This window comes from Heteronotia binoei, chromosome 12 (assembly GCF_032191835.1).
Source record: "Heteronotia binoei isolate CCM8104 ecotype False Entrance Well chromosome 12, APGP_CSIRO_Hbin_v1, whole genome shotgun sequence".
Classification (NCBI taxonomy): domain Eukaryota; kingdom Metazoa; phylum Chordata; class Lepidosauria; order Squamata; family Gekkonidae; genus Heteronotia; species Heteronotia binoei.
The window spans coordinates 56,395,926-56,423,015 of NC_083234.1; the positions used below are offsets into that span (position 1 = coordinate 56,395,926).

General features: G+C 41.6%; 1 protein-coding gene across 17 annotated transcripts in view; it reads right to left on the reverse strand.

Moving 5' to 3' along the window:
• Positions 1-27,090, reverse strand: part of ZNF618 (zinc finger protein 618) — a 140,368-nt gene that overhangs the window by 41,050 nt on the left and 72,228 nt on the right. For 8 of the 17 annotated variants that reach the window (XM_060251511.1, XM_060251515.1, XM_060251508.1 and 5 more), the window contains exons 2-5: positions 20,935-20,978; positions 18,183-18,302; positions 17,872-17,991; positions 10,561-10,826 (exon numbers count right to left, since the gene is read on the reverse strand). In XM_060251511.1, the coding sequence (XP_060107494.1) occupies positions 10,561-10,826; positions 17,872-17,991; positions 18,183-18,302; positions 20,935-20,978 (550 nt within the window). The remainder of the gene's footprint in view (positions 1-10,560; positions 10,827-17,871; positions 17,992-18,182; positions 18,303-20,934; positions 20,979-27,090) is intronic. The other 9 variants (XM_060251513.1, XM_060251506.1, XM_060251516.1 and 6 more) reach the window with 3 other exon arrangements.

Sequence of the window (27,090 nt, forward strand, 5' to 3'; positions counted from 1 at the left end):
CTCCTTTCCATGTACAGATTTTGTTTAGGGCCAGAACAGCTATACCTGTTTCTAAGCAGATTTTGGTTTATACAATTCTTGGAGACCAATGTATTCAACCAAAAAAGATTTTATGTTTCTCTCCCAAGCTCATCACAATTGTTTTAGACCAGAGTATTTCTTAGTAAGTACATCTATATTACAATCAATGCTGTCATGTTCTATAAATAAATCCCTTGGTCATTTCAAATCATGCTCAAGTAACATTGTGTGTAAGACCTGTTGCACCCCTACCCAAAGCTCCCTAAAGGAACTTAATACTGCTCTGCTAAAACAGACTCCATGTTTGTCACCCTCTTGAGAAGACATATAAAGGAGGCCTTAGAGCTAAATGATAATGTAGAGGCATACAACAGGGCTTTGCTGAGAGATAATCTCAAGGTATACATGAGAGGGCATGTAATTGCATGCATATCATTTAAAACATTTACAACAGCTTGAAACTCTGTTCTACCAGACACCACAAAAATTTGTAAACAATCCCATCCCAGATCATTACTGTAAGCTTCTTAAATTAAAATCTGAAGTCAGTAAGATCCACTCATAGTGGACAAAATTTTATCTAGTCTACACTAAACAATTGGATCAAGGATCAGCAGGAAAAGGAGGCAAAATGCTAGTGTATCATTTGAATCAAGTTCAAAATAGCATTTCACATATAATAGATGTGTTTGGATCCCATCAACTTACAATGTAATATGCACATTTTCCTTTTTATAACCTGAAAAATAAGAGTGATGCTATCCAAGGATTTTACACACACACACACAATCAATCAATCAGCTAACATTTTTACAAACTTGCTTTGTTTAACTTACATTTTTCAAAAGTGTAAACATAGCTTTGAATTCACTGCTTCATTCTATTGAAAGACCATAAATCGAGCTCTGCTGGGTTTTTCTGGTCTTTCTTTCAAAGCTTTTGACAAATGCATTACCTAACCTTCAACAGTTTGTTGTTCATGTTGTTCTATAATCCTAGTTCAATTGCATTGTTCAATGGTTGATTTATGCTGTCTGACTGCACTGTTTCATACCCTGTAATCCGCCTTGAGATTAGTGAGAAAGGCAGATCATAAATAAAGAAAATAAATAATACAGAATATTTTTAAAAATGCAACATCTGTTTGAAGACAGGTATACTGGTTTTGGCATGTAAAGATTTGTAGAAAAAGATACGAAGGCAGGTAATAGAAAATGCTAAATAAAAAATAAATCTACTGCAAACAATGTGATATGAACAAAAGAGAAGATTTATACAACACTTGAACCTGTTAAAAAACAGTATGTAATAAAATGCATAAATATAACAAAAAAGCCACCTGGGCAATTAAAAACAGCTCATCTTGCTTGCTTTTTTTTTTTTTTTTTTGGTAACTACATGCATTTGGCCTAAGCAGAGTATGAGCCACCTGCTGAGACAAAACAGAGAGATGTCACAGCACTACTCTATATACATATAAACTACTACTACTGATCACCATTAGGGAAGAGAGGGCCACAATAATGGAGGGAGGCCTGCTCTCCTTTTCAGTTCAAAAGCTTATCCCCTCCCAGCCTCAGTCACACACTATAACAGAAGCATGTAACTCACAGTACAATCCTAATTTGAAGCTGCTCTTCCACTCCAGCAGGCAGGCTACTTGGGATTGCTCCCTGGCTTCTTGCTTGCGATCAGGAGCTGATGGCAGCTCCTGGTCCCTGTAGAGCTGCATCCATTTGAATAAAATTTAACAGCAGAACAAAAATTAAGGCTGCTGCGCTTATTTTCAGGTAACAGCTAAACCACAAGCCAAAGGGGAACCATACTGGCAATGATAGAGGCAGGGCTTTTTTTGAGCAGGAACGCACAGTAACACAGTTTCGGCTGGCTTGCTGTCAGGGGATGTGGCCTAATATGCAAATGAGTTCCTTCTGGGTTTTTCTACCAAAAAAAGCCCTGGACAGAGGTATGAATTTGTGTATGACTTATACATTCAAAGATGTTCCAGAATCTGCAAAGGGAAAATCCTTGCTCCCCACCCCCAAACACTGACTTTAGACAACCTTCCATTCTTTCACCATAAATATAATTGGAACGTTCTTGTCACAAGTGCTTGTGGAACGTTTCTTGTCACAAGAAAGCTGGAGTACCCTACAGATGAGGAAAAATGAAACCAAAAGAAGAAAAAACCCACACGTTGGTAAGTTGAAAAATTCCATTCTGGCATAGGCCCACCTCACTGAAGGGGCATGACGCGGCAGCAGGAGTGCAGTTGCTATTTTAAACTACAAATTTAAGTTGTAATTATAAGCACGGTGAAATTAAGCTTTAAAAGCTCTCCCAGGCAGGTCTGTAAATCTTTTAAAAACACACTTCTTTTTCCTGAAAAGCATTAACATTAAAGAATGAGGCTTCTTAATACTTAGTCATTCTACTTGATGCTACTTGCTGTGGCTTGGCTGCGGGCACAGGACTCAGACTCACTATCTTTCAGCATGGGAACCTCATCCGGATGCTGACGGTCCCACCCCAGCCTTGGCTAATGTTCTTGGTGTTGTGCCTCCACTTTTTATAACTCAAACAGGCAGCACATGAAGGCAGCCAATCACAGCAGCCCTTACACACAATCCAATCTGTTGATTAAGAAGCACCAGGGCTTCTCCTGACAAGAAAGAAATCCTCTTTATACATGTATTTAAATTTTTGGAACACAAAGAGATAACAGAAAATACAGAAGAAGAAAAAATGATTACATATCATCAAGTCAAATTTATTACGATCTGAGATCAGAATTTGGACTCAAAGCCATCAGAAAACATTTACATTGGTTCCATTTCTTAAATACACTAGATAACACTAAACATAAAATGCAATACTGGGTTAAAATATTAAGACTGGGTTCTACAGTCTAATTAACATATCTGAGGATAAAATCTGGCTACTTTAAGGGTTGTTTCATTACAACAGTCTTTAAGGAGAGAAAAATAAAACTGATTGGTTCTACTTGGGAAATTGGAAAAAATTGGAGTAATATAAATATCTCAAATATTCTGGTAAAATCAACAGTGTAATAAAACATGCTCGATTGTCTCTACCATATCTGAGTGGCAGAGGCAGAGGTTTCTCATAAGAAATTCAAGTAGATCTCCCTTTGAATATATATCATAACTGTAAATAACAAAATATATGAAATAGAAAATATTTCTCCTCAATACCCCCTTCATTATGTTGAAATATTTTGGGTCACTGTTTAGAAAATACTATAAAACTTACTTCTGTTGAGATACACTTATATTCAACATTTTACATTTTGAATTTTGTAACTAATCTGTTTTTCAGCTGAATTATTAATTACACCATTGCTGCATACTCAATACTGCATATTTTCACCATTACTTTTCACAGACAGGTAATGTAACAAAAATATAGTACGTCACAGTAAAAAATAAAAAATGTTTCTCTTCAAAACACACTTCCTTACACACATTTATATTCAATATGGTTACATTTAGAACTGATTTTCATTCTGTTTCTTCCTTGCAATATAGTATTTGAGTTACGCCAGCTGAAACAAGGTCTTAGATGGCTAGAGAGGCAATGGCGGCATACTCGCGACGAAGCATCTAGAACATCTTATAGGGAGTTTATGAGGTCCTATGAGATGGCAGTCAAGGCCACAAAGAAAAGATACTTTGCGGCTAAGATTGCATCTGCAAATTTGCACCTGGCACAATTATTTAGGGTAATTCGGAACCTTACTACACTGCCACAAGGCAAACCAAACGTTAAGGAATTGGAGATAGGCTGTGAGGCTTTTGCGAAATTTTTTGCAGACAAGGTCCAGTCGCTCCGCCACGACTGCCCTACCGTATTAGATACAGTAAGTGAACTCGAGGCCCCGTGCGTGTCTTCCGGTTTGACCCTGGACCACTTCGACCCACTCAGCTTGGAGGAAGTCGACAGAATCCTTGTCACTGCACGCCCAACTACTTGTGATCTGGACCCATGCCCCTCCTGGCTAATTAAGGCCTGCCGGGAGGAGCTGAGATGTCCTATACGGGACATCATAAATAGATCTCTTTCGGAGGGCTCTTTTCCAACGCCCCTGAAAGAAGCAATGGTCCGCCCTCTCTTGAAAAAAGCTACATCTGACCCAGCCGAATTGGCTCACTATCGGCCGGTGTCCAATTTGCCCTTTTTGGGCAAAATTATCGAGAGGGCTGTGGCGTTGCAGTTACAGGGCTTCTTTGATAACACTTCCTCCTTAGATCCATTCCAGTCCGGCTTCCGCCCGGGCCATGGGACGGAGACAGTGTTGGTCGCTCTCATGGATGACCTCCGGCGGCAACTGGATTGAGGCGGCTCGGCAGTATTGCTGTTGCTAGACCTATCGGCAGCGTTCGATATGGTCGACCATCAAGCTGCTGATCCGCTGCCTTGCCAACGTAGGAATCCAGGGGCTAGCCTTAACAGTGGCTTTCCTCCTTCCTTGAAGGTTGGGGACAAAGGGTGGCAATTGGGGGAGAGGTGTCCCAGAGGCGCCTACTTAATTGTGGGGTGCCCCAAGGGGCAGTTCTCTCCCCAATGCTGTTTAACATCTTCATGCGCCCCCTTGCCCAGATTGGGTACGGGCTGGGTTGTCACCAGTATGCTGATGACACCCAGCTCTATCTATTGATGGGCGGCCGGACTGGAGACGTCCCTGAAAACCTGAACCGAGCGTTGCAAGCCGTGGCAGGGTGGATCAAGTCGAGTGGGCTGAAGTTGAATCCAGCGAAGACAGAGGTCCTTTGCATGGGCCGCGGTGGACCAGGGGAGGAGATCTCCCTACCAGCCTTTGACGGTGCGTCGCTGATACCAGTGCGCAGGGTCAAAAGCTTGGGAGTGCTTCTGGAGCCTTCCTTGACAATGGAGGCACAGATAGCTGCCACTGCCAAAGCCGCCTTTTTCCATCTGAGGAGGGCGAAGCAGTTGGCCCCTTTCCTGGAACACGGCGACCTAGCAACAGTGATCCATGCAACAGTCACCTTGAGGTTGGACTACTGTAATGCCCTCTACATGGGGCTGCCCCTGTACCAAACTCGGAAACTGCAGCTGGTGCAGAATGCAGCGGCCAGGCTGCTAGTGGGACTACCTCAGTGGGAGCACATGCAGCCTAGGTTGCGGGAGCTGCACTGGCTGCCAATTGTGTTCCGAGTTCGTTACAAGGTGCTAGTTATTACCTTTAAAGCCCTATATGGCCGAGGACCTGTCTACCTTAGGGGCCGCCTCTCTCCATATGTTCCCCAGAGAGCACTGAGATATAGCTCCCAAAATCTTTTAAAAATCCCTGGACCTAGGGAGGCCAAATTGAAAACAACCCGAGAGCAGGCCTTCTCAGTAACGGCTCCTCACTGGTGGAACCAATTACCAGCGGAGGTTCGAGCCCTGCGGGACTATAATCAGTTCCGCAGGGCCTGCAAAACCATCCTCTTTCAAACGGCCTTCAAGACTGAATCCTGAAATAACATCCAGCCATCTGATATATATCTGATATGTTTTGCATTTTAGCACCTTAATTGTAATGGTTTTAATTAATTAATTAATTAAATGTATTTTAATGTGTTTTATTGTATAATGTATTGCTGTAATCATGGCACTTTCCATGTCTGTGAGCCGCCACAAGCCTGCCTTGGCGGGGAGGGCGGGATATAAATAAAAATTATTATTATTATTTGAATATTCTTCCAACATTTTTTGCAAATTACGCAATACAACTAATAGCATATTCTTGGGCTTCAATTAAAAATTAAATTTTAATATTTTCTGCATTTCTCCATGTATTTTCTTCCAATATCTTTTTTGCTTTTTTACACGTCCATCATGCATGGAAGAAAGTTCTGCCTATGCCTTGATATTTCCAACATTTTCTTTTGTAGTTTTTATTTGTTTCTCAATATCCTTTGGAGTTATATACAATCCATTTTCTACCAATTTTCTCTTAATGCCTAATTCTGTAAACTTGATACCTTTTCCCATATCCGTTCCTACTGATATTTGGATATCAGTTCTTTAAGATTCAGCACCCATTTAATCTTACATTTTTTTCACATGTTCTTCTTCTGCTCCTATCTGGAGTAGTAACTTATATATCCATTGCAGTAAATGGGGGTGGGTGGTTTTGTTTTATAATAAGCTCAGCTGCATCTCTTAGTGCTCCACCTTCACTATTATTTTCATTAGTCTGATGAGATAACCATTGTTATTCCTTGTTTATTCCTTCATCTCTAATATCTTGCAATGACTTGATGCCCCTTGAGCATTTATCATTATACCATGATAGAAAATCATTTTTATTTCTTATTCTTTTTGTAGTGTGCTTCCATTTGGTACAAGAGTAAAGAGTTTGAAGGGCTCAATAAATTCTGGCATACACCCATATTCTCAGCAGTCCATCTCTGATTATATGACATCTATCTTATGTTATGATCATTTTAGTTGATTTCTTGATCCATAAAGAATTATGTAGACCTTCATCAAGGTCTGCTGATTCAAGTTTTACTATTCTTTGTCTTGGATCTTTAATCCCCTTCAGTAATTTAAACCAGGCCTGCTGCCTGGTAGTACAATTTTACTTTTGAAGTTGCTAATCCTTCTCTCTTTTTCTCATCTTGTAATACTTTAAAATTTACCCTTGGTTTTGTGCTGTTCCAAATAAATTTATTTATCTGTCTTCCTTTCTTTCAGTGTTCTTTCTTCTATATTTATTGATAACATTTGAAACAGAATATGTTGCTTTGGCAGTACATTCAATTTTAATTCAAGAGATTCTTCCCAGCCATGAGATAGATTCCAAATCTTCTGGTTTTATTTTTGAAAATATTACAGTTTTGCCCAGTTACATTTATTCCCAAGTATTTAATAGGGTTGGTGGCTATTCTACACTCTGTACTCTTGATATACATTTTCTAAGTCTTTCTGCCATTACTGTAGCAACAATTTTGTAATCTACATTCAGCATACAAATAGGTCTGTAAAGACACAGGTCTTTGCTAGAAGATACTGGGGTCAGGTTGCCCATGGTATAAGTTGGGTGATGGGTCCAAGGCACTTTCAGAACTATAACAAGATGTCACAAAGATCTCCTCTTCAGACTGGAACAGAACTAGTGTGGAGTGGGCATCCATGTATCCCCATGCATTTGGTTCATGCCCCTCTAAAATTTGAGGGTGATGTCCAACCTATGTATTTAAATAGGATGGTGACATATAGTAAGAATAGTAGCATGTGGCACCAGTTGCCAAGATAAGTTGGACCCTGATTCCAATGGTACCAGTTGTCCTGCAGGGATGCTAGGTTGGTCATCATCTGCATCTAAAAAGAAACCCGCAAAGTAGTGCGTGGGGTACACGGGGGAAACAGGATGATGTCCTGACCAGTCTCCAAGTCCTTAGAAAACCTGACATGGCTCAACTTGGGCACAGACTTGATCTTCTTATGCTGTGATTTCTTACACTTTTCAACAGGAAGTTCCGAATGCAACTGGACTTTGGTTGACAGTCCTGAAGAAGATGAAAGCAACACCTAGATTCTGCCTCCAAAAGGTGAAAGTGAGCCCTTTTTTAGGGATCAGTGCCATCCTGATAAGTAAGCCTGTAGGAAATGAACGCACTGATGGGGACTTGGAACAGAGTTCAGTAGTTGGAGCTGAGGAAAGCAGACCCAAGATAGTATGGCCCGAGTTCAGAGTTACTCTGCAGTCTGGAATCAAGGAAGACAAAGCCTTCTCCCACAGTGCAGCTTTCAGACTAGAGGCCCTACAGGATAAATTGCTGGTAAACTGAACAATCTCCAACATTTGTGGGCCTCACCTAAGCACAGGATGCAGAATTCAATTTTGTTCCAAACTACTAACGGGTTTTTAAACAGTGCTTTGGACACCATGATGAGGAACCACAAGCATAACAAATAGGAAATAAGGAGAGTCCAGATGGCTTGCCTCTCAAATCAAAATGAGTCCTCAATGGACAAAAAGAAATCTTCTTTCATCTACAATGACAATGACAGAAATCAATGGAGTGCACAAGAAAGATTCCTATCCTTGCAGCAGCAAAAAAGGAACTGAGGGAAAAGGGCGCCTGCCAATGGAGCAGGTGAAACATATGGTGGGAATCCCTCCAAAAGGGGCGGGGCACCTCCTATTTGGAGTTTCTGAGCTAGAAAGAAAACATCCTGCAGCCGGCCTGCACAAGTACAGTCCCCCAGTGTGGGGCTGCACAAGAAGATGGAAGATGAACAGCCTTTCATTCAGAAACAGAAGGGAGGATATGCAAATCCCATTTGTTAGTAAGGGGAAAATTATAATTTTGGAAGTATTAAAGGTTCAAATTCAAAGTGGATGCAAAGGTCTTCTGTTTACACCTGTCATGGTTTTGTTTTGTGGTCATGGGCTTATTTCCAGAGGTAATTTGGAGATTGAGAGAGACCTGCGAAGCAACAAAATCTGCCTTCAACTTTGTGATTCTTGTTACACTTCCTATAAACATGCACTTATAATGCATGAAAAGTTGCTTACATTCTAGACCTATATAAATAACAAGACTTAGTATTTCTCTTTAGAACTAATTCTCCCTCACGAAACAGCCACATTTATTATGTTTTCCTAATCAGTTTAGGAGTCACCCCTCTTCTATTGGTGTAAAATAGACTTCAAAATAAAAGATTTACACAGTGGTTATTTATAGACTGGTTCTCCCCCTCCCCTTTTTTTTATTCAAACAATTAGCAACTGCAAAATTCTACTGACCCAAACAAATCAGTGGCCATTACCATCAATAACGCAGACTTGGATAAACAGCAAACGGTTAGACATTTTAAGAGACAGTGTTTGTTTCTCGGCTGACTGGTTTGCTCACTCTTTATTTAAACAACTTGCTACAGAGCAGCAAACAGCAATGGCAAGTCTGTTGGGGAGGGGGCTATCAATTCCACTGGTCTATGAAAGAAAATGCACAGGTGAAATGCTGACAACTGTACTGTATAATACAAATACATGTAAGGTAAACCATCCAACTAGCTTATACTGCTCACAAACAGCTGAAGAAAAATTGGTTCCCTGCTTGTGATGGGTCAGCAGAACGTAAGACAAACCAGGGACTGTTCATCAGGGGCCGAACGGCCATTATGGCCACTGGAAAAAGCCCCAGTGGGCTAACAGCCTAGGGGCTGCCCAGTGGCCCTCACCCTGTGGGAGGCAGGCAGGCAATCTAAATTATATCCCCCCCAAAACAATTAATTTGCTCCATCTGGAAAAAAACAAAGGCATGATGCAAACACCCATACTTTCTTCCCCTTCTAATAAGCAAACCAGCACCCCAAAAGGTGCAGAGTTTCCAAGTTACTCCCTCAAACAAATCAGCAATTCCTCCCACCTCCAACTGCAATTAGTTATACAGACAAAAAGAAAGCATGCATATATTGCGGGGGGGGGGGGGGGGGAGGAATGAACTTTGGGATCAGGGGAAGAACATACCTGATGGTTTGTTGAATGTTTTGCCTCAGTTACAAAACACACAGAGTGACACAATAAAGCAGCGGTCCCCAACCTTGTTGAGGCTTACTAAATTCTGAGAAATGCTAGTGGGTACCACTCGAAAATGGCTGCTGTGGTGGCAGGGCCAGTCACAAAATAGGTGTCAGGTGGCCGAGCCAATCAGAAAATGATGGAAGAAGCTAAGACAGAAAGGCCTCTTGGACTGTTCTAAAGTACTACCTGCACTGAGATGGTGAAGAAAAAGTGTAATAGACTTTTCATTTTAGATGCAAGTAGCCAGAAGCCTGGGGGCGAAGCGACTGCTAGTGAGGAATCTGTAGGTGTGTATTTTCCACCACACAAGTAGCATGGAGAAGAAAGAGCTAACACATACATCCCTGCCCAGCATTGCAGCTTCCTACCCCTCTTCCAGAATCTTCATCCCACACCATCCTGTGGTTGCTTTTTAATTGCAAAATTACACATGGAAGGCTCAGATTATGGAATCACATCTACCACTGCTCTGAGGAACCAAACTATTAAAATTCTTCTTATAAGTCCATTGGATAACAGCAGTCCCTTGAAACATGTCAGAACATGTTTCTTAAAGATCACTATGACATCCATGGAATGGGCTCCTGTTTTAGTCTCCATATGCACTGCACTTGTGGGAGGCATTGTGGATGCCAGAATTGAGTTTTTTTGTTCTGTTGCTTTTAATTTTTTAAAACTCTGTATGAATTGTATTTATTATGATGATGTATTTTAATTGCTGTGTGTGTGAGAGAGAGAGAGAGAGAGAATGTTTACTCATACCAAGTGGTTTTTGTATCCACTTTTAAAATGTCTCGTCACACTGATTTAATTTTGAAGGAAATGTTCAGACACCCCACTGCTAAACTGGTCACTGGCCCCCAAAACTACAGACACACCAAAAATGGTTGTGAGATGTTGTATTCACCCCCCTTGTAGTCTCCCTTCCCCCACAAAAAAAATTTGGGTAAAGGTTAAACCAATTGACCACCGACCTAGCTTACCAAGCGTCTGCTGGTTACGGACCCCACCAATCACCACGCAGATCTCAGCTGGAACTTCTCCTGACTCATCTTTCAGGTTCTTCTTAGAATCTTTGGCGTCATCCTGCCAGGCCACTTCCTGAACATATTCATCTGGTACCTCTGTCTTCACTTTCACCTCAGTCATTGTTGCTGTCTCCTCACTTGGCAAAGAATGGGATGTTGCAGAATCTGAGCCTTCTGCCTTCATGCTTTTCTGGCTCCTTTTTAAGCGTTCCCTGGGATGGGAGGTTGCAAATAGAGAAAACAAGAGTTCTCAAGTCAATACATAGTGAACAGTACCAAACTCATTCACCCTTAACACACCCAATACATTTTTAACTAGAGACAAAGGGCTGCATTCAGTTTGGTCCATGAAAAGTCTAAGCCAGGAAGTCTTCCAGGTCTTCTCCTTGCAGCTTGGAATCTGCAGACTTATTTCTATCTGGACTGCTATCAAAATAGAAAAAATGCACTAGTAGTCCGATCTAGTACAGGGCTGCTTCATATGACTTGCCATTTGTTTTATCGCTGTGAGACTGAAGGCTGTTGAATATTGGCAGAATTCTTTAACAGGATACTTTGTTTGATTTGTTTTTAAACCATCTGGAACTCTTGGGTGAGGCAGGACAAAAACCATCTCAGCTAAATAAATGTCTGAGAATTATTTCTTACATTATTGCAATACAGCTTAATTAACAATTAATACACTTCTGTACCCCCATGTGAAGTCAAGACAAGTGGCTGAACCCATCCATTCTATTATTTTTTTCAGCACAATATCTTTTACAATTATGAGGCTTACAGAAAAAGCACACACACAATTTTCTCAAAAACAGAGAAGGCCTGCCATTCTAAAGCCAGGTTAGCTACACATGCCTTGGACAGCATCAGTCAAATAACAAGCACAGCACCTTTTTCTGTAAACTTAATTCAATTTGCCAGTATGGTTCATTCTGTTCTCGTTGCTTGTTCTCATTGCTGCTTGATAAGAGTGTTAATTTCCCCCTGCCACGGTGCAATTCGGTTATAGCAGACAGTGTGAACTTTTAAGTTAATATTCTGAGTCACTGTGTGGTTGAAAGCTCAAAAGGCCAGTTAGAAATATTTTAATTAATTAAAAACATTTAAAGAACAGTAGTTTGTTTTCAGTCACAAAACAGCAGTTTTCCACATTCACTTTTTTAGTGTAGCCTACTAAGCCCCCTCCTGAAATTCTGGTTCAGGGGCAGGTCAGAAGACCCTCAGGAACAGCACAGGAGGCAAATAAGTAAACAAATAAAAGAGGGGTCTGCAGTGAGGCAACTGGCAAAATTGCTCCTTCCCCTCCCAACAATGGCAGCACCCCTCTGTCATCAGAAAAGCAGTGAGCCAGTGCCCTACCATGTGGGACATTTGCCAGGACCAATAAAAGTAAGGGGTAAAGGAATCTGATGAACTAGAATCGCCACAGACCACTGAAAACCAAAAGAAAATGATTCTAGATCCATGCAGTTTGTGCATTGATAGCAAGAGACAGCATATTGCAGGAACAGAGATATGAAGGCCCAACCATGCTGGGGACCCCTGTACTAGGGTAATACAGCAGTTTGCAACAACTTGCCAGGGACTGAGTGTACCTGCAATTTTGCTTGGAGAAAATAAAGGCATTTATATTTCAAATTCCACAAATATGCCAAATAGCATAATTTTATATACTGAGTTATCAATTATTCTTTTCATGTTGTTTAATCTGTAAAAGTAGTTTAGGTTAGATGGGAAAGTAAGTATTGCAAATGTTTCCGTTATCCCCAAAATTATTTTTTTCCTCTCCAGAGAAAAACACCCCCCATCATGGATTCAAAATTTCCAGAAATTTGCATCACCATATTATTATTATTAAATATCAATGGAGTAAGCATATCAGAAAACAACTCATTGGGTCACGGATGCTCAGGGCATCAGTGACTGGTGTGACAGATGCCTGGGACTGGCATACCTGTGGGACTGTCTCTCCCCATATGAGCCCCGGAAGTCATTACAATCAGCCAGCCAACATCTTTTGACCATCCCTGGCCCAAGGGACGTCCAGCTTGCCTCGACCAGAGCCAGGACTTTTTCGGCCCTGGCCCCATCCTGGTGGAACCAGCTCCCTATAGTGGTTCGGGCCCTGCTGAATCTGCTGCCATTCCGAAGGGCCTGTAAGACGGAGCTGTTCCACCAGGCCTATGGCTAAGGCAGGCAGATGTCCTTATCTTATTGTACCATCAAATTGGCCTCCCAGCACTGCTGCTTAAATTGTGCCGATACAGCTGACATCCTTGGACACCTAAAGCTGTACTTAATTGATATGTCCACACCATTCCATGCCGCTTTAAATCAATTCTAAACTAATGGCTTAACTAGTTTAAATTTGAATCTGTTTTTAACTGTTCGATTGTTTTATTATTATTTGACTGTTTTACTGCTGGTTTGATTGTTTTATTGTGTTGGAACCCACGCCCTGAGCCCATTATGGGAAAGGTTGGCTATAAATCTACAATAAATAAATAAATAAATAAATAATAACCTAAGAAGGTGCCTGTAGCAAACATCCTGATGTTCGCCCTTCCATGCCCAGACACAATTTGCTGGTAAGTGTCTTGTTGCCAAGTGGATTTCAGGTATATATCTCAGGGTGGCAATTTTTTTCTCTTTGTGGGTTGATATTGGTAAGTGGTTTGGGTGCTTATCTGTGAAGCTAGTCTTGTTGGTCAGCTGCAAGAAGGATGAGTGGGATGAGGCAGGTTCCTTGGAAGGAGCAGGAAACTCTTGACCTCCTTGCATTTTGGGGGAAAGAAAGAATCCAGCTCTCACAGGAATTATAACTGTTCAAGGTTTCAGAGCTACTGTTCATTATAAAAAGCTGTTGCTCTAGACACTATTCTTGGACTGGCTAAAACTCCTGTGCAACCTAACTAAAACCACCAAAAACCATCAGGGTCTCCCCACAGCTGCACTCCAACACCTACTTTGAATTCTACCTATGGCCCACTGAACAACCAGTTTGCAACCCTACTTAGCAGCCAACCTTAGTGGCTATGACTATATAGCAAACAACTGCATCATAGCCATACTCAAAGAATGCAGGGGAAGAAAACTTCCATTCACAAAACTTTACCTTTTTTGTCCCCAGTAGACACCCAAAGCAGCTTATATTGCTCTCTTCTCCTCACAAAAACCCTGTGAGGTAGGTTAGGCTGAATGTTTATGACTAAGCCCACGGTCACCCAGCAAAAGACCACGTAACAGTACAGATTTGAACATGGGCCTCCCAGAACCCAGTCTAACACCCTTACCAGCACTCCATACTAGATTTCTACCCATCTGGTCTAAGGACTGTAATATCAATAAACTAAACTAAACTACCCTATTGCTCAAGGGACTATTGCTAAGTGACTGAGGATCTACTTTGCAGGTTTAGCCCCTGACATCTCCACTTAAATGGTCTTGGGTTCCAAGAAAAGCTTCCCTGTTTGAGTCCCTGAAGAGTCACAGCTACTGCCTACTTAGATGGGCCAGTGCAGCTTCATTGGGCCATACATGCAGCCAAACAACCACAGCTTCCATTTCTGCCAGGTTCTAAACCCCTCCCCCAACAGTCTTCTCTTTTCTTTTTTTACAAAATTCTGGGAATCTTCAACTCCTATTAGAAACCAGGCTTAAATACCTATTATTGGGGGCAGGGGGAGTTCATTTGGCAGAGCAAATTGAAATACTGGGAGTGCGCATGCACACTTACACATGTTCCTCCTAAGACTGCAGGATCATTATGTTAAACACTGATGTGGTCATTTATTTATTTAAACCATTTATGCGGAACTCAAGTCGGCTTACGATATAAACTTAATTATGTAGGTTGGAATAACTGCTTAAAAATTCCAGCAGATCAGAGTTGCTGAACCATGAAGCACAGCAATCTGAAAAGCCCCAATATTTGTGGTCCTTCTAACTTAAGTATCTGCATGGCTGGGCTAACAGCACTATTTCATATTCCCAGCTTCCATAGGAACTAGAACATTCAAGACCAGCTATTATTACACTAAGACAGTACTGAAGACGTATGATGTTTCTACATCATTGTTACCAAATACATAGGTTGTCCAGGCGGAAGACATGCAGGCAGCACTATGTGATGCTAAGAACTTCTTTTCCTCTGCATTGTGTTGTTTCTCGATGCTATTAATGCCAAATAAGAAGCAGAAGAGCCTTTAAAAGAATTGCTCTAGGTGGCTCTCCAATTCAGTCTACAAATGTTGGAAACTTTGATACAGTTCTTGGCATCTATTGTAACAGAGGTATTTCAGTGTGCATGGAAAATTATTCCTGGTTCTTCCTGACCATGAGGAACGGGAATCAAACTGAAGACCTACGGTGTTTTTGTAATATCCATTGTATTTCCAGACATGTTGGTTGAACAGGTACTTTGCTTGAGGTCAGGAAGCAATTTTCTCCAGGCCAAATTGGCCAGGGATCCTGGAGGGGTTTTTGTTTTTGCCATCTTCTGGAATGGAGCAGGGGTAACTGGGTGGGTGTGTGGGGAAGGAGATAACAACTGACACAATTCTGCATATACAGGCTGAACGGATGGAAAGCACACAAACAGCGCTATATAATGCCAAGATATTTTCACATCCTTTGCCTACTTTCTCAATGCTATTAAAGCCATATAAGAAACAGAAGAGAGGCTTTTAAAAATGTATCTATACGGCTCTTTGATTCAGTCTACAAGTGTGGGAAATTCAGATCCAGTTCTCAGCATCAGCTTTAAGAGACACATTTCAGCGTATACCAGAAATTATTTTGTGTTCCTCCCACCAGTGAGGAATGGAAATCAATTCTGGCATAATGAATGGACCAGACTGCCCATTGCAGTTGGAAACAAAGGTTGTTATCTGGAGTTTGCATTTTTCAGATGTAGACATTAATAATAAACCAAGGAACTAAAAGCTGTTTAAAAACACATACTGTTCCCTTATAAACACTGCCTACCAGCTATGTATGGCTCTGCTCACCTATGTATGGCTTTGCTCACTGTGCTGGATTCCTCGTCTGATGAAGTGTGCTTAAGAGCACACGAAAGCTTACATTCTAAATAAAAATTGGTTGGTCTTAAAGGTGCACCTTGATTCCTGCTTTGTTCAACTGCTTCAGACCAACACGGCTGCCTGCTTGGATCTGTTCCCTTACGAAAAACTGGAGAACCTAATTCTAAGAGGGCATTTCTTCTAAGTAGACATAACTTGTCATATAATTCTGGGAAGACAGCAACAGACGAACAAACACTTCATTTTCATCCCTGATGGATCTTAGTTTTCGCGGATGCTCAAATACAAGGCTGGAAGGGGGGAAATAGGTACTGGCATCTAATTTTTTAGAAACTTGCCTCAGGATTTTTGAGATATTTTTATCCTGCCTCTGAAAAGGACTTCCAAAATTATCAACAACAAAACAGCATCTTCAAGGATTAGTTTTTAAAACCCAAAATGGTAATTATAGCAGCAATCCAGTCATAGGAAAAACAGCAGAAACAGCTGGTAAAGGATGACAAGGAGGGAGGGAAGGGAAAAAAATCCTTCCATGTTTCCATTTTCAGCCTCCAAAAGTATACACACACACACACACACACACAGAAGCAGTCCTGAATTTTAGAATTGCAAAAAAAAAAAGAGCTAAAAGTTAACTCAGCAGGAGCACAGTTAAATCCTCTCACACTTAGAGCAGCACCCAGGACAGGCTTCACAAACTGCAGCTTGGTGGTCAAGATGTTCCAGTTGTTAACATCATCCCAGTCACTTCTGGTTTGCCTGTGTTTCAACCAGGGGAGTTGCTTTCTGTGCCCCGTAAGATTCATGCGTATTTACATTAAAGCAAATTAAAGCTGTAATGCACTGGCACTTGGGCTGCTCTGGAGCAGAGCCTGAACACCCTTCCAGTTCTGTGTCCAAGGCAGTTGCTCCATTCCCCAAAACATGTGGGGCACTGCCAAGTCTGGCCAGAGGGATGAACCTTAGAAGAATACAAGAAAAGCTGTGATCCTTCACAACCGAAGTGTTAACTTATCTCTTTCTCAGGGCTTCCCAAACAGTCCAGGGCTCCTTGAAACTTACCAGGGGGTCCTTAATGAGAAGTAAATCCTGGATCACCAATAATACTTGTCACTTCCATCAGGCATTGACTTAGATGCCTAGCAAATATATCCGCTCTTTTCCCAATGACTTTTCAGATTATACTAAGTGAAAAGGGACTTTGCCAGTTTTGAGACCCCCAATCCTACCTTGTTCCAACATAGAACAGCAGAAAGCAGAAGGACAAAGGCTTATGCTGCTTCGCTCTGGTATCCCTGAGAAACACTTGATAATACCCCTTCCCACACTGGGCTTTTGAGCACATCAAAGGAATTGTGGAAGGAGAGGAGTTAGTGGCAATCACAAATAATAGCTTATTGCTACATCAAGGCAACATGTGTGGACTCCCATAGAGTTTTCTTCCTCAAGAACAATGCACAGCCGCTAGGACAGATGTTGAGGTCCTCACTGAGGCTCAATGGGCCTGACCAAAACTCTTTGTGACTAAATTAATGTCCTGGAACATTCCTCATAATCATCTGCAAGGCAGAGGAGAGTCCACAAGCATTATAAGAGTTCCTCAGTAGATGTGACAATGGAAGCGAGCAGGACAAGGTTCCTTGAAGCTCAAGAGTTTGAAAGCCACTGTGCTGAGTGAAAAGGGAAACTAACAGATGCATCTGACAACAAAAAGGTTAGCCAAGGGGAGAGGGAAGAAGCAGATTATGTTTCATAAGCACTAAAAGGCTTTGCCATTTTGCCAGTCATGCATTGATCATATGTTTGCAACAGCGCAAAAGCGACAAAGCAACTCTCCTGTCTGTACTAACTGGTACATAATATCCCAGCTTTTTCTCCCAGGAATGTGATGTAAGGTTCTGGAATAGGACATAAAAACTGATGCCTAATTCAGGTTTGCAACTGTTCATCACCACCATCCTGCATAAAGTTATGAAGCCTACCTGTGCCTGAAGCAAAGCTGGCTTAAAATGGTGTCACTTCTGAATGCCATATAGAAAGCAGAAGAGTTTTTGTTTTTTTAAATTGCTCCGTGTAGCTCTCCCATTCAAGCTACAGATGTGGGGAAACTCTAATCTGTTTCTTAGCATCTACTTTATGAGAAGTATTTCAGCCTTGACGGAAAATTATTCCTGGTTCCTCCTGACTATGAGGAATGGAAATCGAACTGGAGACTTACAGTGTTTCCGTAATATCCGTTGTTTTTCCAGATTTATCAGTTGAGCAGGTAGGAAGCGAGCAGGTAGTGCTATGTGGCACTAAGATCTCCTTTTCATCTCCGTTGCTTTGTTTCTCAATGCTATTAATGCCATGTAAGAAGCAGAAGAGAGGTTTTAATACTTATTTATGTGGCTGTCATTCAATCTACAGATGTGGGGAACTAAAATCTGGTTCTTAGCACCTACTTTAATAGAAATACTTTAATTTTCACCGGAAGTTATTCCGGATTCCTCCCAGCTATGAGGAATGCAAACTGAACTGCAGACTTACGGTGTTTCGGTAACATCTGAAGCATTTTCACGTATACTGGTCGAGTCAGTTGGAAGTATGCAGGCGGCATTAAGTGATGCTAAGTTCTCCTTTTCATCTCCATTGCTTTGTTTCTCAATGCTATTAAGGCCATATAAGAAGTAGAAGAGAGGCTTTTAAAAACTGACATATGTGGTTGTTTTATTTAATCTACAGATGCAAGAAATTCAGATCTGGTTCTTGGCATCAGCGTTAAGAGATGTGTTTCAATGCTCACTGGAAATTATTTTGTGTTCCTCCCACCAAAGAATGGAAATTGACTGTGACACAATGAACGGACTGGACTGTATGCTGCAGCTGGAAACAAATGCCGCATCTGGAGATTACATTTTCAAATGTAGACCAGCATGGCATGAATAATAAAACAAGGAACTAAAACCTGTTTAAAACCCCACCCTGTTCCCTTATGAAAGAGTAGATGCTGGGAGGGGGGCACAGTTCTAAAAGGACATTTCTTCCAGGTAGGAATAATTTGTCATACAATTCTGGGAAGCGAGCAACAGATGTACACACACTTTATTTTCCTCCTTGACAGAGCTAAGATTTCATAGATGCTCAAATGCAAGGCTGTAGAGGAAAAAATTTTCAGTTCCAAGGAACCAGCAAACTTTTTTATTAGAGACATTTTTATCCTGCCTTTGGTGAGGGTTTCCAGAATTATCAACAACAGAACAGCATCATTCTAAGAGTAACTTTAAAAAACCCCAAATGCTAAAAATGGTAGCAATCCTGTCAGAGAAAAACAGTAGAAACAGCTGGCAAAAGACAAGAAAGGGGGGGAAAGGGAGAAAAAATTTCCATGTTTCCATTCTCAGCTTCTAAATGTCCACACACACACACAAAAGAAGGCCTGCATTTTAAAAATGCAAAAAAGAAGAGTTAAAAGTTAACTCAGCAGGAGCATAGCTAAATTCTTTCACAACTAGAGCAGCACTCAGGGCAAGTTTCACAAATCATAGCTTGGTGGTCAAGACATTCCAATTATTAACATCATCCCACAAGTCACTTCTGGCTTGCCTGTGTGTGCATCTAGGTGATCTGGTTTCGATGCCCCATAAGGCTCGTGCATGTTTACATCAAGGCAAATCAGCTATGCTGCAGTGGCACTCAGGCTTTTCCAAAACCCAGCATGAAACCCCTTCCATTCTGTGCCCAGGGCAGCTGCTTCATTCACCCAACCTTGATTATGCCAAGGAACTGCCAAGTCTGGCCCAAGAGACTGGCTTTAGGAGTACACACTAAAGTACTACTAACCTCTCTAGGTGAGGACTTCTTAAAGAGTCTACAAGGGAAGCCTGGGCTCCCTGAAACCTCCCTGCCCATGGAGATTTACTAATTTGGCTCCCAGGTGCCAATGGTAACTGCTGCTTTCCCACCAGCAACCACACTTTACTCAGATGCCTAGCACAAAGTTCCCATTCTCCTTCCCCAGAATCTCTTCAAATTACACTGAGTGAAAGGGTACTGTCTCTGGTGCTAATTTTGAGACTCCCAATCCTGCCCTGTTCCGCGTTTTGTGATATTTAGTGGAGGAACAGCAGAAAGCAAAAGCACAGAGACTCGCTGTCTTCTCTTGAATGCCTTTGAGAAAGACGCAATATTTTTTCCTTCTGTGGTCCTCTGAGCTGAAATAAGTGGCAACTCAAAAAACAAACAAACAAAAAACCCTAGTTACTGAGTCAGTCAACTAAGTCAATCCAATGCTCGTGGACTCTAAAAAATTCTTGAAAGACAACTTTGCCTTCTGCTATTGTTTTTCATCTGCTATGTGCAGCTCCTCAGGGGAATAGCGAGAGTAGGGATGGGCATGAACCTTCTCATGAACCTAAATTTGTCATTAAAATCACCTGGTTCAAAGTTTGTAAGCCAACAGTCATGCAATCACGCCTGCAATAAACCTCCCATGACCCTCCATGGTTTTTACAAAGGTTTGTGTGGTTTGTGTTGGTGGTTTCTGCTGGAGCTGATCAATAAATTGTCTAAGGAAGGGGGTGGATGGACTTCTGCAGCTCATCTGCAGGCCTGGAAATGCCAACAGTGATCCTCCAAAGCTCAACAGGCAGTGCTGGCTGCCAATAAAAGAGCTCCCACTCTGCTCTATGGAAGCCGAATGATATATACCCCCAGCTCACATGCAATAGTTGTTTTCCATTGGCAGCAGGCACATCATGCATTAATTAGAGACAGAGAGTGAAGGGAACTGGCTGTGATTTCCCCAGACAGCACTTTCCTAGAGGTACCTGCTTTGGGAGGGCTGCAACTAAGCCCCCTAAATGCAATCCTCACCAAACTTGGAGGGCAAGTAGAAGACAGCCAGCTGGAGATTTTCTGCAAGTCTGGCATCTCTAGTCTGCAGAGGGATCATTCTATGAACCTCACAAAATGAACCAGTTCAGTAAACTGGAAAATCAGTGAAGGGTCATGGTTCGTGTGGCCCCACAAACCAAAACAAACCTCAATGTCCATCTCTAGTCAGGAGTACTCACTGAGACCCAATAGGCCTGGCCCAAACTCTTTGTAACTGAGTGCATGTCTTGGAACCTTATGCACAACTTTCTACAAAGCACACAAGGCTCTTACCAAGGCTCACAAGATTTCATTCCTCACTTTGAAAACTGTTCTGGTGGGACACAAATACTGGAAATTTCAACTCAGTTTGTTGAAGAATCAGTGTGTATCATTACCTACCACAGACAGACATCCAGCTACTCACCTGCCTGTGGATGCTCTCGTCCCCACACTGCTGCCTCCTTCAGTCTGAGGGGAGAGAACAAGAAAAAGATTAGAATTCTTGAGAGCTGTTATCATCATCTATATATAAAGTCACAAATGTGCGAGCATTAATAGCTTCCTTCTCTTTTTTTTTTTAAAAAATCAAAGGTTCAGAAATATTACTGAGAACATAAATATTTGTTTAAATGCACAGACGTCATTAAGCCAGGATATGACTCAATGGTAGCTATTTTTTAACGAAAAAATATAGACTGGGATACTTTTAGCCAACACAGAATCTCCTATCTTCAGATTTTGATTTTAAACTAGAATATATGCAGTTTTCTAGTCCTTCTGGTTGCCAAGCTTAAAAATTATGGTTGAATCTCTTGCAGGTTTAAAACAGAACTTAAAACAATCTGGTAGACTACAATATGGTTGGGAACCCAATTAGCTTTTTAAATTCAATCTTGCCTGATTTCCTACTTTATAATAGCTTTCTTCATACATGGTTTAGTATACACCAGTCACATGGTCCCCATCATCCCCCTTTTTGGTGGTCAAAGGGAATTCCATCTTCCTTTTTTACCAATAGAAAAGGTGGTTGGGTCCAATTTGGTGTCTCCACTTCATCAGCCTTTTAAAGAAGCTAATACATACTGTAGATGTAAAAGGCCATCTTGGAAGGGTATTTCTTACTACATTTGAGAACAGGAAACACCTCTTCTAAGATGCTACCTTCTGTGACAAGCATATGCATCATCTACCTAGAGAGTATGCTTTTTCTTCAGAACCAATTTCTTTGAAGAAAATTATGCAGACTCAACTTACAACGAACTACTGTAACCATGCCCAAGCCACTGAAAATATATGACTAACTCCCAGTGAAAGAAGAGACAATGGTGTGGTGTGAACAAAACATATGGGTTTTTTTTCCAGCTTTCTGCAAACCCTCCTCGCCATAGCTTCCCAAAATATTTTTAAAAAGTAAATACAGTCATATCCTTATTTGCAACTCTGCTCCCCAGGTATTTCCATAGAACTGAGTTAAAGTATTATTTAACAAAATTAATTAATTATAACTAACAATTACGATGTTCACTCTGCACCTGCCCACCTTATGGTATGTTGAAGAAATTAAAAAATGGCCAAAAAAGGAGGTGAAAGGGAGACAGAAACCATGAAAGAAAGCTAACACTGATGATTTTTCATTGTTCTGCTTTGTGAATACATACACTGCATAATTATGTAAAGTACACAATGATATTAATCTAGCCATGGTTTTATCCCCCTGCTTGAAGGAGCTCAGAACAGCATATAAGGTTCTTCCCTTCCACTCTCCATATTTTATCCACCTAACAACACTCTTGAAGTAAGTTAGACTGACAGAGAGTGACTGTACCAAGATCACCCAGTGAACTTCCTAGCTATGTGAGAACATTAAGTCAGGGCCTCATCTTCCAATTCTAGATATTCTATGCACTATGCCTCAGAAATATCATCAGGCACAAGATAACAAAATCCCCAAACCCTGAACAGCAACGAGCTTTTAAAGAACCCAAGATCCTTGTTGGTTAGGGCTGCCAAGCCCTTGGTCCAGACGGGGGTTCCCCCTCCCAGGAGGTTCCCAACCTTCCGGCCAGCGGGGGGAACCTCCCCCGATGTCATTGGCATGATGTCACCCAGAAGTGATGTTGTTGTGCCAGTGACATTGCATAGCAGCCACTCTAGGCATTTCTGGGAAAACTCTATGGTTTTCCTAGACACTCTAGCCTTTTGGGAGGGAAAACTTTATGTACAATAGGTACCATAGAGTTTTCCCTCCCAAATGGCTAGAGCGTCCAGAAAAACCAGAGAGTTTTCTCAGAGATGCATAGAGAGGCCACGAGTGACGGCGTGTTGATGTCACTTCCAGGTGACGTCATTGCTTCGCGCATGCACAAAAGTTCCCCAACAGGGAGCAGAGGGACTTGGCAACCCAACTGCTGGTACAGACCAGCAGTCCGTCTACCATTTTGTTTCTCACTGTGATCCACCATACACTTCTGGAAGGCCTACAAACAGGCCACAGTAGCCAAAGTTTCCCAGTGCTGTTGCCCTGACAATTGGCATTCAGAGCTATATTTCCTCAGAACATGGAGGTTCCATTTAACAATCATGACACTGCTACTGGCAAATCTTCAAGAAGCTGTCTGGTTCCCTTTTAAAACATTCCAAGCTAGTGGCCATCACTGTATCATGGAACATTGAATTCCAAAGGTATGCAGTGTGTTATGTAGTACTTTTTCCCTGCATCCAGTTAATGTGCCTTATCAACTTCTTTGGATGTCCCTGAATTCTATTTGAGACACTGTTAGCTACAAAATTAATTAAAAACATATATGACTGTCCCTCACCCTTCCTTCCCTCCGATTCCCCTCCAAAATTTTGTTCCTTTCTGTGACTGAGCCACCCCAAGAAGCCACCCCATAGAAAGGTTTTCTTCTTTAAGAGCCCTCTTGGGTTGAACCCCTTCAAATGGCACTTGAAACAACGCAAAAGTCAAATAGAACAAAATATTTTATTTAAAAGACGGGGAAGGTCAGGTGTAACCAGGAGTTAATGTTGAGGGGGGGAAATCAGTGGTTGTAAAGATTGTTATTCTTTATACAGGCAAATGAGTTATTGAAGATTATTTTAGTTACTGAGATCTTAATATCCAAACATGCCAGTGCTTCTTAATAGAGCTTCCCATTTCTCCTCTTACTTCCTTGAAACTCGTACCTTCTTTCAGTACCTAACTCCCTTCCTTTTAATCCCTAATTTCTATCTAGCTCTTGAGGTGACTCAAGCAGTTTCCTATCACAACAGACCAGCGATCTTCTCCTTTTCCCAGAGATAACTTCCCCTGTTTAACTACGTAGGGAGTTATCATATTTCCCCAGAAGATATATCCCATTTCCTTTGGCCTGAATGGGAGTCTCATTTCACTAGCCAACAACCTATTTATTTATTATTAGTCAATTAATCATCCTATCTCAGCTCATGCCGGGCTGAGAACAACGTACAACATATATTAAAACAATATACTAGTTAAAAACAGCATAATAAATTATCAATTAAAAATATAAAATAGTATCCTATAAATTTTTCTACATTCTGGACTGCTAGGGTGTCATGGTGGGGAGAAGGAACTTGCAAAGTGTCTGCCAGGTAACAAACCATTGCTAACCTCAACTAAAAGTCTGGTGGAACATGTCTGCCTTACAGGCCCTGAGGAATTACATGAGATTCCACAGGGCCCTGATGTCACCTGACAAAATTCCACTAGGTCAGGTTGAGGACAGCTGACCTCCCTAGGGCCAGGGATCACCACAGTGTTATTACCACAATGTAATGCTCTTCCAGGGACATACCGGAGGAGACATTCCTGCAGATACATTGGTCCCAGACCACTCAAGGCCTTAAAGGTCTAAAACAAGGCCTTGAAGGCCAAAGTCAAATAGATTCCTGACTTGTCTTGCTGACAACTTCCTTTTCCAGAAAGTGAAGAAGGAAACAAGGGGATCTGCTATCTTGGATTTGATTCTCACCAACAAGGAAGAATTGATTGAAGAAGTGGAAATAGAGTGCACCCTGGGCAGTGGTGACCATGTGATTTTGGAATTTACAGTCTTAGGGAAGGGAAAAGCTATACGTAGTCAGACTTATAGGTTGGACTTCAGAAAGGCAAACTTCGATAAACTTAGAACTATGCTGGGTAAAATCCCATGGTCAGAAATACTTAGGAGGAAGGGGTTCAGGAGGGGTGAGAGTTTCTTAAAAGCGAAATACTGAAAGCGCAATCACAGAGATTCCTGTGAGAAGAAAAAATGGGAAAAGCCTAAAGAAGCCGAAGTGGCTTCATAAACAGCTCTCTAAAGACTTGAGAAATAAAAAAGACTCCTTTAGGAATTGGAAGGAGAGCCTTATAACCAAGGATGAATTTAAAACAAATCACCAGTGCTTGTAGAGAAAAAGTTAGGAAAGATAAAGCTCAGTATGAGCTTAGGCTGGCCAAAGATGCTGAAAACAACAAAAAAGGGTTCTTTTCTTATGTTCAGAGTAAGAAAAAGAACATGGTGGGCCCATTGCGAGGGCAAGGAAGTGAAATTGTAATGAGTAATGAAGAGAGGGCGGAACTGCTCAATTCCTACTTTTCCTCAGTTTTCCCTTTTGAGGGAAAAGGTGCTCAACATGGCAAAAACAGAACATATAAGAAGGGTATGAAGTTCCAACCTAGGATCAGCATAGGGGTAGTCCATAAACACCTAGTTTCTTTAAATGAAACTAAGTCCTCAGGGCCAGATGAATTGCATCCAAGGGTTCTAAAAGAGCTTGTGGATGTAATTTTTGAGCCTCTGGGTATTATTTTTGAGAATTCTCGGAGAACAGGAGAAGTGTCGGAAGATTGGAGGTGGGCGAAAGTTGTCCCCATCTTCAAGGAGAAAAAAAGATGATCCGGGTAACTACCGACACGTCAGCTTGACGTCTATACCTGGAAAAGCTTTAGAACAAATCATCAAACAGTTGATCCTGGAACATTTAGAAAGAATGGATGTGATTACTAAGAGCCAACATGGTTTTCTCCAGAACACGTCATGTCAGACTAACCTGATCTCTTTTTTTGAGAAAGTGACTACCTTGCTGGATCAGGGGAATGCTGTAGACATCATTTATCTTGATTTCAGTAAGGCTTTTGATAAGGTTCCCCATACTATCCTTGTTGACAAGTTGGTAAAATGTGGTTTGGATTCTGTTACCGTTAGGTGGATCTGTAACTGGTTGACAGATCGCACCCAAAGAGTGCTTGTGAATGGTTCCTCATCCTCTTGGAGAGGAGTGACAAGTGGAGTGCCACAAGGATCTGTCCTGGGACTGTTTTGTTCAACATCTTTATAAATTATTTGAAGGAATAGAGGGAATGCTTATTAAATTTGCAGATTATACTAAATTGGGAGGGGTTGCAAACACAGAAGAAGACAGAAACAGGATACAGGATGACCTTGACAGGCTGGAACCTGGGCTAAAATCAATAAAATGAATTTTAACAGGGATAAATGTAAAGTTCTGCATTTAGGTAGGAAAAATCCAATGCATGGTTATAGGATGGGGGAGACTTGTCTTAGCAGCAGTATGTGCGAAAAGGATCTAGGGGTCTTAGTGGATCATATGCTGAACATGAGTCAACAGTGTGATGTGGTGGCTAAAAAGGCAAATGCAATTTTGGGCTGTATCAACAGATGTGTGTCCAGATCACGCAATGTGATATTGCTTTACTCTGCTCTGGTAAGACCTCACCTGGAAAATTGTGTTCAGTTTTGGCCACCACATGTTAAAGAAATAGACAAGCTAGAACAAGTCCAGAGGAGGGCGAGGAAGATGGTGAGGGGTCTGGAGACCGAGTCCTATGAGGAAAGGTTGAAGTCTGGACATGAAAGGAAGGGGGCCAATTGCCAGGCTTGGCAGAGGTGGAAAAACCTTGCCAAATCTCATTCCCAGTTCTTGTGACTATAAAAAACTTCTTTCAGCACAGGCTGACTCAGTTCAACTGATTTCTTCCTCAGAGCAGTTTTTCAACAGTTCAGGTACAGAATCATCTCTCTTCTCTCAAATCAGAATGGGAATGCCCATTCACTCTCAGCACCCAGTTAATAAAAATTTCTGCCCTTAGCTGGAACTGGCCAATCAGTATGTTTGGAGTAGCCTGTCACTTTCTCCATTCTTGAAGAGATTTAACTCTTCACCTCACGGTACTCTGACTGCAGAATTTTGAAGCCTGTTTTAATGGCTGTCCATCACAGTAGACCCCAGCCTTAGCTCACAAGTTTCCTGCCTCAATTCCCAGAGTCCTTGATATGGCTAAATAGCAGGAAAGCAGTTGAACCAATATCCACACTGTCCGCCCTCATACAGTTTTGCCCTAATTTGAGAGTTCATCCTATTGTCAGTTTTCCAAGCAAGGGCTCCCTTTTTCTGGCCTAGCCCAGAGTGGGAGTCTGAATACCATGATACTAAACCTATGAGGCAGATTTTCTTTCAGACTTGACTTGCTATTTAGGTCAAAGTGAGAACCAAAGGCAATGACAGGCTCAAGATTTCTGCTAGCAGCAGTTTGGCAACGGCCTTGCAATGTTGG